The sequence below is a fragment of the Leguminivora glycinivorella genome, chromosome 10, assembly GCF_023078275.1.
Source record: "Leguminivora glycinivorella isolate SPB_JAAS2020 chromosome 10, LegGlyc_1.1, whole genome shotgun sequence".
NCBI classification, from domain to species: Eukaryota; Metazoa; Arthropoda; class Insecta; order Lepidoptera; family Tortricidae; genus Leguminivora; species Leguminivora glycinivorella.
Window position 1 is genome coordinate 25,007,163 of NC_062980.1, and position 15,196 is coordinate 25,022,358.

The 15,196-nt window shown below is 35.6% G+C and overlaps 3 protein-coding genes across 4 annotated transcripts; 2 read left to right on the plus strand and 1 right to left on the minus strand.

The window, feature by feature from the left end:
• The first annotated feature begins 2,290 nt into the window (after nt 1-2,290).
• LOC125230209 (pyridoxine/pyridoxamine 5'-phosphate oxidase-like) lies at nt 2,291-4,896 on the plus strand. Its single transcript, XM_048135293.1, has 5 exons — nt 2,291-2,584; nt 2,833-2,989; nt 3,374-3,473; nt 3,758-4,017; nt 4,507-4,896. Exons 1-5 carry the CDS (start codon nt 2,503-2,505, stop codon nt 4,670-4,672), a joined length of 765 nt encoding a protein of 254 aa, XP_047991250.1. The 5' UTR covers nt 2,291-2,502; the 3' UTR covers nt 4,673-4,896.
• On the minus strand, nt 4,843-6,337 carry LOC125230208 (histidine protein methyltransferase 1 homolog). The gene is made up of 3 exons (XM_048135292.1): nt 5,930-6,337; nt 5,371-5,534; nt 4,843-5,286 (listed from the first exon to the last, which is right to left on the minus strand). The coding sequence occupies exons 1-3, from the start codon at nt 6,225-6,227 to the stop codon at nt 4,888-4,890; spliced, it is 861 nt and encodes a 286-aa protein (XP_047991249.1). The 5' UTR covers nt 6,228-6,337; the 3' UTR covers nt 4,843-4,887.
• A 445-nt stretch (nt 6,338-6,782) lies between these two features.
• On the plus strand, nt 6,783-12,141 carry LOC125230476 (proteasome activator complex subunit 3). 2 transcript variants are annotated; one of them, XM_048135619.1, is made up of 5 exons: nt 6,783-6,921; nt 7,246-7,383; nt 7,782-8,000; nt 10,790-11,005; nt 11,631-12,141. In XM_048135619.1, exons 1-5 carry the CDS (start codon nt 6,901-6,903, stop codon nt 11,772-11,774), a joined length of 738 nt encoding a protein of 245 aa, XP_047991576.1. In that variant the 5' UTR covers nt 6,783-6,900; the 3' UTR covers nt 11,775-12,141. The 2 variants fall into 2 exon arrangements, with proteins under 2 accessions (XP_047991576.1, XP_047991577.1); XM_048135620.1 differs by having other exon boundaries at nt 7,252-7,383.
• Nucleotides 12,142-15,196: the final 3,055 nt, after the last annotated feature.

Sequence of the window (15,196 nt, forward strand, 5' to 3'; positions counted from 1 at the left end):
CACTAAATTTTATTGTATGGGAATTTCCATAGACCTCTGCAGCGTGACGATGATGTGTCTGCAGCGTGACGATGATGTGAATGTGGTTGACGCAACTGGCCCTTAGTCTGTCTTTCTGTTAGTTGATCACACGCACGGAGGTATCGATTGAAATTTAAATTACATAGGTATATCTATCCCTTGAAACTAAAAAAAACTTCTATAATAGGTTACTTAACCCGAAGAAAGGTGGAGCCTTTTTTGCCGCTGGCACTTCCACACTCTCAAGGTAAACAAAATTACTTAAAATAGGGTATTAAGGCTTGCCTTTGTCCTAGATAGTCTATACGACTATGAAGTTGGAAAATATATTAGTTATGTACTACTTGGTACCACAAATAAAAAGTTAAGCTATACTTAAAACGCAAGACAATATTTGCGATATAGGTATTTATTAGGTAATCTGTTTCCGTAGTAGGTTTATTTCGAAAAACTATAATTAAAAAAAAAACCGGCCAAGAGCGTGTCGGGCCACGCTCAGTGTAGGGTTCCGTAGTTTTTCGTATTTTTCTCAAAAACTACTGAACCTATCAAGTTCAAAATAATTTTCCTAGAAAGTCTTTACAAAGTTCTACTTTGGTGATTTTTTTCATATTTTTTAAACATATGGTTCAAAAGTTAGAGGGGGGGGGACGCACTTTTTTTTCCTTTAAGAGCGATTATTTCCGAAAGTATTAACATTATAAAAAAATGATTTTAGTAAACCCTTATTCATTTTTAAATACCTATCCAACAATATATCACACGTTGGGGTTGGAATGAAAAAAAATATCAGCCCCCACTTTGCATGTAGGGGGGGTACCCTAATAAAAAAAAATTTCCCATTTTTTATTTTTGCACTTTGTTGGCGTGATTGATATACATATTGGTACCAAATTTCAGCTTTCTAGTGCTAACGGTTACTGAGATTATCCGCGGACGGACGGACGGACGGACGGATGGACGGACGGACGGACGGACAGACAGACATGGCGAAACTATAAGGGTTCCTAGTTGACTACGGAACCCTAAAAAAGGGACTCCCTTTGGGCAACAGAGACTCTTACTTAGTCGGTTATTGTTATTTGTGATTGTAAATATTGTAAGTAATGGAACGAATAATAACTTAAGTAAATGAATACTACTTTTATCTACACACTGTGTGTTACGGACTCTTTTGCATATGCATAATAGGATTCAGCCGCGGCCCACCCGTATGTATTATCTTACCTCATTCCTAATTCTTACTCTGAGAGGTACCTATTCAAAATTTCAACGCGGCAATGTGCAAGGAAGGACAAAGGTACCAACTCACCTGCGAAAGACAAAACTGTCTTTTCAGACCCCGTGGCATTTCTGCGACGCCAGACGCCGCAGAAATGCAGTCTGGCTCTGTCGCGCCAATGCAAGAGCGATAGAGTAGATAGCAACGAAAGATATAGGTACATAATTATTATCGTGAGCGTTTGTGCATTCGGCTACGCACACAGTACAGATAGTGTTTTTTGCTCGCACTAGTGTATTATGGCAATGAGCAATGAGCATGTATACTCTGTCAAACAAGTCTGTCAGTAAATAAGAAGAAAGAAAACTATAGTTATCCTTTTCTATAGCACCCTAAAGAAAAGGATGCATATAGTTTTCTTTGTTCTTATTAACTGACAGACTTGTTTGACAGAGTGTATAGTGCAGGCATGGTGCAGGCGTCTTTAGGCTAGGGTGCTCTCTGCTTATCATCAGTCGGGATGTATGATTTACTGAAACAGCTAGTGTGTAAATTTTATGTAGGTATTTATTAAGCGAAATTCCGTTGTCAACTTCTTGCAACTATGTAGGTATATACTACGTTTTATTTACGAAGCATTGCTATTGAATTACCACAGGCGTTCATTTATTTATTGTGCTGTTTTGGAGACTTCCTCAATTGTTTTAATTAATTAATTCTTAGCTCATAGTTATTTACATAAAAAGAAATCATACACCAAATTAAAACTGAACGTGCCCACGATTAGCTGAGCCGCGCCGGGAATTGATGCCGCTCATTGATAAACTGTAAAAAGATAAAACGGAAATTTAAATAAAGTTTACCATTTCTGGTCAAGTTTTATACTTCGCGCGTATCACAGATACTGAAGAAATTAACTTTTTATAAATTCAGTGTTGCCATAAAGTGGAAGTGGTGGACTTGGTTAAATTTTTGTATAGGTAGCGTTTTTAGCAGAAACTGAAATAAGCTCAAGAAGTTTTGACAGCTTCGACAGCGAAAAAGGGAAGTTTTTTACGGTCAATTGTTTTCATTATCTTATCGCGTTATCAAATGTTTTAATTATCTTATTGTCTTTCTTAATGAGCGTCATTTCAAGTTATTTTTCTTTCCACTGATGTTGTTGACATACTAGAAAGAGGAAGTTTAATTAAATCTATTCTCGCGAGGGTACTCAAGATTTAACAGTAAAATAATATTCTGTAGCTTTAAATGGCCGGATGGGAAGATTTTTAGCTAGAACTTTTGTATTGTTCTTGTCGGAAACACGAAGCGTTCGCAAGATGAGCATCGATATTGGAGGTAAGTAAAAATTTCAAATTTAATACAAAACAATTTCTTGGACTTCACAGTAACATAGAACGCTGGGTTTAATATCAGTTTGACATGAAATTGACCTTATCTGTAGACCTTAGCGTGATGTAAATTTAAATCCTTATCTGACTTGTTTGTTATGCTTAAAATTGTGGATTGAATAATAAAAAATCATAATGTACTTATACTTAATTCCTTTTTGTTGATAACTGAATAAAGTAAAAATATTTTTACAGGAATGAGAATCAAATACAAGGACAAGGATGAGACCTTTCTAGAAAAGCACCTAGTGTCGAAGGAGCCGTTTGGCCAATTTAAGGCTTGGTTTGAAGAGGCTTGCACTAAGAAGGAAATCCTTGAGCCGAATGCTATGTGTTTAGCCACTGTGTCACCGTAAGTTTTGATTATTACCATTTATTAACATATTAACCAGAGTTGTCACTATAATGTCTAAGGCTTAAAGAAGTCTATGCTCTAAGCCCCTCAGACTAGGGACTTGTGGCATTTAAATCTTCAGTCACTAGTCAGTGTCCTATATGCACACCAAAGCAGCATACATAGCTGTGTGAGCATAAGGGAATGAGTTTGCCTTCTTGTTAACTCTGATATGTTTTATGATCGGTGTCATTTATACATATTCTTTTATAATCATTACAGATCAGTTTCTGAATCACAACCTTTAATCAACCTAGTTAGTCAGGCATGAAATTGAATCTGAGTCGGTAACTACTTGATGACCAAAAAAAAGAATGACTGAAAACAGCTTTTTTGTTACAGACAAGGTTTTCCTTCAGCAAGATTTGTTTTGCTGAAAGGCTATGGAAAGGAGGGCTTTAAGTTTTTCACTAACTATGGAAGTAGGAAGGCTAGAGAAATGGTAATATTGCTACCTTTTACTCTATTTAGTTGCTGTAATCCAAACTTTTTCCTTGTTTTTATTTAAATTTCTTATTTTATTTAAATTTTAGATATATGAAATATATTAGTCCCCAATCAAGATGATAACATTTCATCACATGTTCTGCTGATATTAAGATAATAGTTGTTAACAATTACAAACACTCTGAATCATAGGCTTTTGGTAGAAATCATTTTAAAAATTAAAACTAAAGCAATTTGATAAAAGAGTTGATAAGTTGATAACACTTCAAAATTTTTCAGGATCTGAATCCAAATGTAGCAGCAACATTTTACTGGGAAGTCCTAAACCGATCAATAAGGATAGAAGGTCAAGTAGATAAATTATCAGAAGAGGAGTCAGTAACTTACTTCCACTCCCGGCCGGTCCCAAGCCAGATTGCTGCTTGTGCGAGTCATCAGAGCACTCCGATAGAGTCAAGAGATGTGTTGCAAGAGCGGGAGAGTGTCTTGGAGGCTCAGTATCTCGTACCTGAAAAGGAAGTTCCTAAGCCAAGTTATTGGTAAGTTAAAAATATTACTCAATGGTTTTCTATGATGGTAACAGTCATCATAGCCCATCAAGTATAGTGGCACTGCATTTGCAGTAATAATACTGAAACGAAAAGGCTTTCCAACTTGCGAGAGCAAATTAAAAATGACGACCAGACTAATACAATCGAATCGAGGGATTCCTCGTACAACGTAAATGGAAAGGGTTGCCAATTTGGGAGTTTTAATATCCTAATTAAAAAAAAACAATGTTACGTAACGTGTTATAAGAAAGACCCCCTCCCGCCCCTGTAACGCATCGTAACGTTTTACGAGACCCCCCCCCCCCCCCCCAAATTGCGTTACATAATACTTGAACGCTCCCAATAGACTCTTTGCAGGTTGCAACTCCAAGGTATTGCTTGCGCATGCTGTCTGTGTGAAATCTGTACTCTTTTTGAAGAACTCAATAGATACTGTAAACCCTCGGGAAATCCATTAAAAGAAATTATTTGTTTTAGGGGAGGCTACATCATTCGGCCCCAAGCCGTGGAGTTCTGGCAAGGGCAGCGGGACCGTCTGCATGACCGCATCAAGTTCAGGAAGCTTAACGTCGGTGAGCAGCCGGACGGGAAGCTGCTGCATGAGGGAGAGGATGGATGGGTTTACGAGAGACTTTCGCCATAACTTTATACTGCAGTATATGATCCAAAGCATTTTTTTTTTGCAGTAAAGTAATCAGTGGCAATCATAGCAGGTTGTGTTTCTGGTAGTTGTAATAATTTTAGTGGATGGTTATGGATTTTATGGGTAAGAAAGTCTTCCATTAGTATAGTGAATCAATTTTATTTACAATGTTGTTGTTTTACAAAGCTTTTATACTTAATTTAAATAAATAAATGTCACATCTTCTTGGTCAGTTTTAATATTTCTCTAAGAATGCCCCCTGAACTTTTCCAACAGACTTTGCTTTCCAAAAGCCCATTTTTCTCTACAGTTGCTTCAAATTGTCTCATGCCACCACCCACTCCAAAATAGCAGGTTTTTGCCGCAATATACACTTCTCCATCTTTGCTTAATCTTTTTACAAAGAGATCAATTAGTTTATCATAATTTGTGGTATTATAAATGGTCTCAGATGTCAATATGATGTCAAAAACTTCAGTGTCTTCCAGTTTATTGTTGAATGAGGCCCAGTCACCGGAGTAGAATTTGCATTTCTTTATGTCTAGTGTGTTTTCATTTTCTTCAATGTTAAGTAAAACATTGGGTATTGTCACACACTCAAGAATTTCTTTGTTCTGAAAACAAAATCATGTTTTAAATTTGGATTAAAAGCATAAAAATAAGTAGTTGAAGTTCTTCCCACAAGCTTTTATACTTACATAATCTTGAAATGTTACAGAGGCGTCCTTTAAAAATGTGTAAATGCCGAGAATACCAGCACCACAACCAAGGTCTAGTATTTTTTTATTTTCAAACTGGATTCCCGTCAGATTTTCGAGGTATTCTATTAAATCATATGTGCATTCCCAGATTTTCAGACCACCTGTAAAGAAAATAAGCCTTGAAATCTTAAAACAAATATAGTAAATCCCTTGAGATTGGTCAAGGGATTTACTACTAATATTTGTAGTAAATATTCCAATAAGATTCTACTATGAAATTCTCTTATCATTATTGGAATAAATACTCAACAAAACGATTCAGAAATGACTTTAATATAATACCCTACGCCGTGTCAGACGACGCAATGAAGCCACGCTGTTACGTCGTCGCCTAAATAGAATATTGTTTTTTTTTTCTGTTTTTGATGTGTTTATTTTTTCTTACTTTTATATATTTATGCTTTTATGTATTTTTAATTACACAGTACTTTAGTTTTTACTGTCATGCTATGTAACGTATTTGAAATAAAGAAATAATTATAACTTTTTAACCCACCTTCGTATTTACCGGCAACTAGGTCTTTGTGTTCTTTCTCTGCTAGTTCAACAGCATTTTTGAACTCACTATCTCCAGTGTACATTTTGTTGAGTGCCTCCGTAGCCACCACATGACCTATCTCCACATCACCGCAGGCGAACATCCTAGCATGGGCTAAGAGTTCCTCGATATCCTCTATTTGTTTGTTTGGTGTAACTTCTTCACATTCTAACCAAACAATTTGTTCATTTGCCTTGTCTATATTATCTGCCGGAGCATCCCCATCGTTGGAGAAGTTAAATTTGAAAGTGGACATTGTTATGGCTGTGATTTCTTAAATATTAACTAAAAAAACCTTCATTTTATTATCGGTGAAGAGCGACGAATACACTATTAACACTACCACGTGTATTTGACAGAACGTGGACTCTACAAACCTGACATCCTGACATTTTTATTGATTTGACATTTGAAAAAAAAGTTCCATTTCATATGGCAACACTTGCCAGTATGTTCGAGCTAACTTTAAAAACGTTTTGATTTGTATTGTATTCAGTTATTTTGGATGCGTTCACAGAGCACTTTATTTGTTCTTAATTTGTACGAAGAGTTTTAACGGAAATGTCACAAAAGTCACGAAATGCACAAAAATTAAAAAAACATTAGAATAAATTGTATTAGCGTCTGCCCCTATCTTTCACTATCAATTCGTTACATTATAATGTCCGTACCTGTACATAATGATGTGGAACTGGAAAAGCTTTTAGATTCGGTAGGACATGCACATATAACGTTATATTTATATATCTAAAATTAATTGATTACGGTGGGTTAATATCATTGAACGCAGCTAAACCAAACCAAATTCAATTCATGGTTTGCAGTGACGAATAGTTGAATTAGCTATTATATTTAGTGAATTTCTACGCCTTCTAATAGAATAAGTGTATCGAATAACTTGTGTTGTAGTAATAAATATCGTTAGAATAATGACGGACGTTGCAAAAAAGGTAAACTGTTCCACTTAGCAGCATTATTTTGTTTGACACGAGTTAGGGACAATGAAGTGTGCGTGACCTTACACTTTCATAGTAAAGTACGTCTAAATATAACTGTAGCGTAATTTCGTGACACCTGTGGCTAAATTACAGAGTTTAGAGTATTTGTAAAGTTATTTGTTGTATGTCAGGGTAGTAGTATGATGTCTATGAAAGTCAACATAACCTCTTCGGTCGGCCATCGGAGTTGTTTGAGGATGCGCGTGCCGCGTAGTCCTCGTCGAGTAGGTCGTCGCTGGGCACTCGATCGCTTTACCCCTACGTGCAATGTTTCAGGTGCAGGAGTACAAAGATTCTCTCAAGCAGAAGGCCGAGCATTTAATAATAAAAGGCTTCCCCGAAAAGATAGTGAAGTTGAACGAACTTCTCGAAACGTCAAATTTCCAAAATCGAGATTTCGCTGATGTTCATCAGGTATGTGCATTAAAATGTATTACTAGGAGTAAATAGGCATTTTCAAAATTATATACATATACTCAGGTTTTGGTTTACTTGTGTTTAGAAACATAGTACTCTTAACTACAACTTTCACTACATTTACATACAATCATACATATAATATTATGATAATTTTCTTTCGAATAGCCTGAGGCCCTACCGCTAAAAACAAAAACCTATGAATGAATGAATGAATGAATGAATGAATGAATGAATGAATGAATGAAATAAAATTAGCATATTGCAGCTCTTTGTATTTCATGTTATTATAAACACCTCATAATTAATATTCACATTTTTCCGTTCATCTCAAACACTTTCTTAGCTAAATATGACTTGTGTTACAGACAAATAAAAACACCACCTTTTTCCAGGACTTAAACATTCCAGTACCCCCGCCAGCCGCCTCCCAGAATGAGCCACAAGCCAAGAGACCCCGAGTGGACTCCTCAGAAACCTCCAGTCAGTCGACACTCGACGGGACCCGAGTGTACGCCTTGCCGAACGGCTCCGTTCCATGTAACAAGCCACTGAGCGACCTCATACATCTCGTTAAACCACACATTCGAGAGCTAGTTGAGGATTCCAATTTGGTAAGTGAAAATTTTATTCTATTTAGGAAAATTGTTTAGAAGCTAGTTGAAAATGTAACTTGGTTGGTTCTGGCTCATTCGATTTGAAAGGCATCGTCCATATATTGTGTCACAGCGTAAGAAATTAGTTTGCATGATTGAGGAAAAATGCAACTACTTTCCTGTTCTTCATATTACATATAAATAAAGGAAGGAAGGGAGGAAAGGGAAAAGGTTTTATGCATTATAAAAAATATTTTGGCAAGTGGATTCATTCCATGACTATTTATGTAAATTATGCCGATCATTTCCAACCCCTTTTTTTTTATCCAATTTGTGTGCCAACAAAAGGGGTCAGTTAGGGATTGCCTAGTCAGTGTCGTTATACTCCGCATCCAGTGTTAAAAAAGTAGTGTGCCTAGCATTAATTATTGTTTCTAAACAATAATTAATGCTAAAGTAACATTAATATTTCATAATAATTTTATAAACACTGAGTGTTTGAACTTTAATATCAGCCGCACTACTTGTGCAATGAGTACAATGACCTAATGTGACTTGTTCTGACATGTTCAAAATGTACACATGTTGGCGACACGTGTGTGTACTTTAATGAATCATTCAATATGATTTCATCCAGCTGTGATATGATATAAGAAAATGTGCTAAATTAATAATGTGTTTGATTTGGTGAAATGTCTCACTTTGTCGCTTACTATAAAGACGAGATTTGCTTGCATATTTATATGAATAAAGTGAGAAAGCGGCTTTATAGTAGTCAACAAAGTAGGACAATTCACTAAATTCACTTCAATGAAATTACCATTTGCATCCATGAGATATTGCCGTAAAGAAGTCATTAGATCTCAGCAAAAGCTGAGCGCTTATACTAACCCTACTATGCACACTAGAGATGGGCCGAATATTCGGTAATTATTGGGTATTCGGCATATTCGGCAAGTTTTTCAATGTTCGTATTCGGCCGAATATATCGGTTGCATTGCCGAATAAACAAAGTAAATAACTAATGAGGATCTCACGTATTCCGTTGGATAATAAGCTCCTTTTTTAGGGTTCCGTAGTCAACTAGGAACCCTTATAGTTTCGCCATGTCTGTCTGTCCATCCGTCCGTCCGTCCGTCCGCGGATAATCTCAGTAACCGTAAGCACTAGAAAGCTGAAATTTGGTACCAATATGTATATCAATCATGCCAACAAAGTGCAAGAATAAAAAATGGAAAAAAATGTTTTATTAGGGTACCCCCCCTACATGTAAAGTGGGGGCTGATATTTTTTTTTATTCCAACCCCTGTGATATATTGTTGGATAGGTATTTAAAAATGAATAAGGGTTTACTAAGATCGTTTTTTGATAATATTAATATTTTCGGAAATAATCGCTCCTAAAGGAAAAAAAGTGCGTCCCCCCACCTCTAACTTTTGAACCATATGTTTAAAAAATATGCCGAAAATCACGAAAGTAGAACTTTATAAAGACTTTCTAGGAAAATTGTTTTGAACGGGTAGAATAGGTTCAGTAGTTTTTGAGAAAAATACGGAAAACTACGGAACCCTACACTGAGCGTGGCCCGACACGCTCTTGGCCGGTTTTTAGTAGCTTTCTAAGGAACTAATAAAAAGAGATAATTAATTACCCATGCGTCAAAATGTAAATACAATTGTTTTGTAAAAATATTTTAATTTTATAAAATTTGACTCTTGGAGACGCTATACATCTCCATGGATTATTTGATTAAGTATAATATTTTTACTTGTAATATTCAGTCTTTTACAACTATTGAAGTATTATAGATTTCTTTTATCTTTGTATCTGTTTGCACTTTCTTTATGTATTGATTATAGTTAGTAATAATATGACATTTAGAGACTTTATTCTATATCAGTGTATAGCTACTTTGCTTATGATTAATATTTTTAGTTAATATTTCTATTAATTTCATTTGTTTAACTTTAATGAATACTCTGTAATGTTGACATGTAAAAGTGCCCCCGTGGCCTATTTGCTGAATAAATGATTTTGTATTTTGTTAAAAAACAATAGTTTGAGAGTTGAGAAGAGTTCAGAGTTGTTTTAACTGACTTTTATTTATCCACTAAAGCACAGTATAATAAAGAGTACTATCGTACAGTATGGCCACTTACGCTCCCCGCTGAAAGCGCCGCCCACCCCCTCTCCGTTACCGCCTGTCAAAAACGCGACCAGTCGACCTGTCATGTTTCACTCATACAAGCATAGTACGCGTTCACCTACACGAGCTTAGAATGTGTGCTAGGAACGCGCTTCTGTCATATATTTGATCGCCAGTGTCCGAGGTGTGACTAAAGCATAATTAATAAGAAGATAGTTGTAGTAACATATGTAACCATTGTCTCAATCATTTAATAGATTTAACTTAACATCCGCTTTATAAACGGCGTAACCGAATATTCGGCCGAATGTTCGGTTCGGTAAGAGCTGAACCGAATGTTCGGCCGAATATTCGTATTCGGCAAAGTCCATATTCGGCCCATCTCTAATGCACAGCAAAGTTAAAAAAATATTTTTAGCATTTACACAGGTTTTCTATTGCCTCATCTCATCATGGACTTTACTGCTCAAATTGTTGTTGTTGATATTCGAAACCTCTTTCTCTCTCATATCAATGTTATTTATAAATAATAATTAAAGAAATATCAGGGGACTTTTACACAGATCATCCTAGTCCCAAACTAAGCAAAGCTTGCTAGGCGACGATATACATAGAAAATATCAGACCGGTCGTCAAGTATTTATAAACAATTTTTTTCCAGTTGAAAATGTGGATCTCGTTCATGATCCCAAAGATCGAGGACGGCAACAACTTCGGCGTGTCGATACAAGAGGACACGCTGGCGGAGGTCCAGTCGGTGGAGTCCGAGGCCGCCGCCTTCTTCGACCAGATCTCCAGATACTTCATCTCCAGGGCGAAGATCGTGTCTAAAGTCGCCAAATATCCACATATTGATGACTACAGAAGAGCAGTTAGAGTGAGTACACTCTTTTATATATTTAATACTAGTGACAGAGATTTAGTTGGTCGAATCTGAGGCTGCTGCGTACTTCGACCAGATATCTAGATACTTTATATTGAGGGTGAAGATTCTCTCCAAAGTGCCCCCCCCCCTCCTCCCGACGCAAAAACGACGGGGTCTTATAATTTTGACGTGTCTGTCTGTCTGTCTGTGTAAGTGTAAGCGTAAGTGATGATGCGGTCTAAGGTGGAGCACGCTTACCTAAGAGATACCTATTTACTCTTGCTTTAAAGAGACCTGGATTGTACTCGTGCAGAAATACAGACCCAGGCAGGGCATTCCATTCTTTTCGCAAAAGAAATGTTAAAGTGAAACGCTTAGTGCGTATTTTCGGAATATTAACCATGAAGCGATAAACCGATTTCGTTTTTTTTTTTTGAAAGCTGAATTAGTTGGGAGTGTTCTGGGACTTCTGAGGTATATTGTTAAATGATGGTAATCAGTCCACTATGTCAGGGGTATTTCAAAGTTTAAATTTTATATATGTAACTAACATACATAAGTTGAATAATATGTACATTTAAAATTGTCAATGTATGTGTTACGTATTGAATTGATATAACACTTTATATGGTGTTAGGAGCTGGACGAGAAGGAGTACCTGTCGCTGTGGCTGGTGATGTGCGAGATCCGCAACCGCTACTGCTCGCTGCACGACATCGTCATCAAGAACCTCGAGAAGATCAAGAAGCCGCGCTCCTCCAACGCCGAGAGCCTCTACTAGACTACACTACACCCCTACCGTACTATAACAATAACACACCGTTTATATGACCCTTTTTATAAAACATGCCATGTTTTCTATAGCAAACACATATGTACAGTCACGGCATAAAGAAGTGATTATTTCTGTATCTTGTCGCTTTTATTCGTTTGACATTTCAAACAAGGCGTTAATATGACAAGGCAAGGTACAGAAATCATTAATCGTTGTAACTCCATACATTAGTAAATGCAAGCGTCAACTAGCATAAATTATCAGTACCATTACTCGACACTAGGTGCCAACAGTGTTGCGTCTGCCAAAAATGTAATATTAACATTTTACAACTTATATTACAAGCAGAAGGAATTGAAAACAGAGTACTGATTAATACTATTGTAATATTAGCTAAAAATTGATGAGCATTAGACTTTTTGTTCGTCGCGACATCTATTGATAAGTAGCAGTACTGATAATTTACGCTAGTCGATGCATGGATGACGCTAGATGTCACTACAAATAACTTGCATATGGTCGTCTCATACAAAATATCATCAAAATAACATAAGTCACTAATAACGTCGCAGATCGGTGCGATCTCTGATAGTATCATATGAAAAACGAAATATACAGGTAAACAGAAACATGTTCGTGCTCCCTTCGGCTTCGGTCGTTTTTAGGGTTTCGTACCAAAAAGGTACCAAAGGAATCCTTATTTAATGTATCGCCACTTGTTCCGTACTTAATCTTTTCCGCACATGTATCGTAATGTAATATTACTAGTCTACTCAACTATTATTGCAATATTGATAATGTAAGAGTTGCAAAATTGCATAAAAAAAACTCTCATTTTCTATACTGAAAAGAGAGTCAAAATTAATATTTAGCATAATAATCAAATGTAACACTGTAGAAAACATCACATGCTTATGTAAAAAAGGTCATATAAAACGATTTAGTCACATAATGTAATGCAAGATTGTCAACCTGATATCAAGCGGTCTCATTTTTTATTCACTGATTTGCCTTTCAGTACAAATTGACATTATTTTTACTGCTGAAAACAATACTTAATGCTACTTTGCAATAATTTCGTAAGAGGTCCCTCTACGAGTAGCATGAATTTTCTGAAAACATTTCGGTAAATTTCAATTTGTATGGGATTTTGAACAGCGCTCCTTGCGGGGCATTTTGGAAACACAATGCAAAACTAAATAACTTTTTTAAATGAAATTCACATTTCTTGGGTTCGAAATAGTCCGAATACTTTTTGCCTGTCCGTTGTAAACTATTATAATTATTATAAAACAGTAGAAATACTAAGTTTAGAAGAGTCCCTAGGGTATGAAATTGCCTATTTTTTGCGATGTATGAGAATATGAAATCCTAAATTTTATGGTTCTAAAAACCAGCCGTTTATATATTTTTAAACTGAAATTGAGTTCAAAATGACTCATTCATAAGCAATATATTGATGAAACTGACTTATCTGTATAATCCTAAGCCAATACTCTGACTAAGCTAACTCTGCATCTTTTTGTCAAACCACCTCAACATCTAACGGCCCACCGTCCTTAAACTAGTACAAATTACCTCCAATGAAATTTAAATCGTTACTCAATAAGCACAAAGTCGAATCTGCTTCGTTTATTTCGATTTTAAAACGGATAAATATTATATTTTCTAATAACATTGGTTAAAAAATTGTTGTATGGTAAGGTTGCTAGAGGTTAAACTACAAATTTTGTATGACAGTTAAAAACCTGTCATACAAAATTTGCAAGAGAATTTGAAGCCGAAAAATCAGTGCAAAATTAGCTTAGTCAGACTAAATATTTGAATGAATGTAATTTTTAAAATGTCATAGATTTGAATTCTTACCTGAGTGAGTAAAAAATAGATGCTTGCGGTACAGTATGTAGTTCAATGGGACGAATGTATTAATATTAGTATTTGTAATGCCTTGTACCTTTTTCGGTATGATGGGCTAGGCCTATTCGATACTTGTACGCTGATGCTGAAATCCTCTCTTCGTATGTAGCTGGTTTGGAAGTTAAAATAACTAAAGTACCTATATATTTTAGGAAATTATGATATTTTACGAAAAAATCCATTATTTGGGTGAATCAACTTTTTCTTGTCTGTTATTGCCTTGGGTACGGTCCCCTGAGTCACGCGGGTTTTATGCAAAATTATGCAAGCATGCATGTAGTCACTGTTTGTAGGTGGCAAATTAAAGAAGAGGCTTGTTAACACCAGAAAAATGCATGTTTGCATAGTTTAAGTAGTATACCAGCCAGCGTGACTCAGGAGACCGTAACCATAGCAATAACAGACAAGAAAAAGTTGATTAACCAATTTTCACCTGTAGTTAAAAATGTCTAACGTTAAAAACTGTGTGAGATTTTAATGTAATATGAAGGCATAATGTGACTAGAAAATAACAATTTTGAAGTTTTTCATTAGGCATTTTTCACAAAGGATCTTTATTTCAAAAATAACATTTGTATGTATTTTAAGTCACCTTAAGGATTTTCATTAGGTAATTATTTTGTAAATGTCTATTTGGTACAGTTATTTTTATTTTTAAAACTAAGCTACATGCAATAAAATGCATCTTCACCCGCCTCCATACCATACATTCGATCCATCTCTTATTCTATAAGTTGAAATGTCCCGAATCAAAAACATGTATTCATTTTCTCGCTTTCCGCCGAATATGTGAAGCTCAAATCTGTATACATATTGGTGAACATTTTCATTTGAAGTGCCTGTTCTAAAACGATCGTTGAGGTCCGAGCGATGACGTGATATGTCGAGCGATGTCGATAGTCGCAGTAATTTAAATATGTACCCATTACCAATAAATATAATACATTTCTAAATATGTACTTGTGTTTGTTATTTATGCCATAGATTTAGAATTATTAAACTAGATTGTGGAATCACATTTTTTGCCATACTAAATTGAACCTTATCACTGAGACAGAAAGGTGATCGTATCAGACTAGCGAAAACGGTCCACATGAGAGGGCATTGTTTGGGCTGGTGTCCCTCTCGCACGTGTGGCCAGTGTTAATGAGGTTACCATAGTAGTAGTATTTTTATCTGTATATTACCTGACTTTATAACTTCTTATATTATTTTAGTGTTATATTCAAACTAGGGTTTCGATACTCATACTCATACTCATACTCATATATTTATTCAAGAAACAATACAGGTATTGTGTTTGAAACCTTAAAACTATATACGATGGTACGATAAAAATGTTGGAAAATAATTATAATGTAATTATTTTAATGGCAATAAATCAAAGATTTGTATAATTAAAAAATATGTTCAAATGGGTATTAGTAGATTTGGTAGTAACTTTGAAAATTGACTGGTATCCCCAATGTATGACAGTGATGACGTCACTGAATAATGTTGACATTGTCAGT

Coding starts and splice junctions, on each gene's coding strand:
- LOC125230209 (XM_048135293.1), top strand. CDS start 2,503: ATGGGAAGATTTTTAGCTAGAACTTTTGTATTGTTCTTGTCGGAAACA. Junction 2,585..2,832: donor GATGAGCATCGATATTGGAG/GTAAGTAAAAAT, acceptor ATATTTTTACAG/GAATGAGAATCAAATACAAG. Junction 4,018..4,506: donor GTTCCTAAGCCAAGTTATTG/GTAAGTTAAAAA, acceptor TATTTGTTTTAG/GGGAGGCTACATCATTCGGC.
- LOC125230208 (XM_048135292.1), bottom strand. CDS start 6,227: ATGTCCACTTTCAAATTTAACTTCTCCAACGATGGGGATGCTCCGGCA. Junction 5,535..5,929: donor AGTTGCCGGTAAATACGAAG/GTGGGTTAAAAA, acceptor TTTTCTTTACAG/GTGGTCTGAAAATCTGGGAA. Junction 5,287..5,370: donor CTGTAACATTTCAAGATTAT/GTAAGTATAAAA, acceptor TTTTGTTTTCAG/AACAAAGAAATTCTTGAGTG.
- LOC125230476 (XM_048135619.1), top strand. CDS start 6,901: ATGACGGACGTTGCAAAAAAG. Junction 6,922..7,245: donor TGACGGACGTTGCAAAAAAG/GTAAACTGTTCC, acceptor GCAATGTTTCAG/GTGCAGGAGTACAAAGATTC. Junction 7,384..7,781: donor ATTTCGCTGATGTTCATCAG/GTATGTGCATTA, acceptor ACCTTTTTCCAG/GACTTAAACATTCCAGTACC.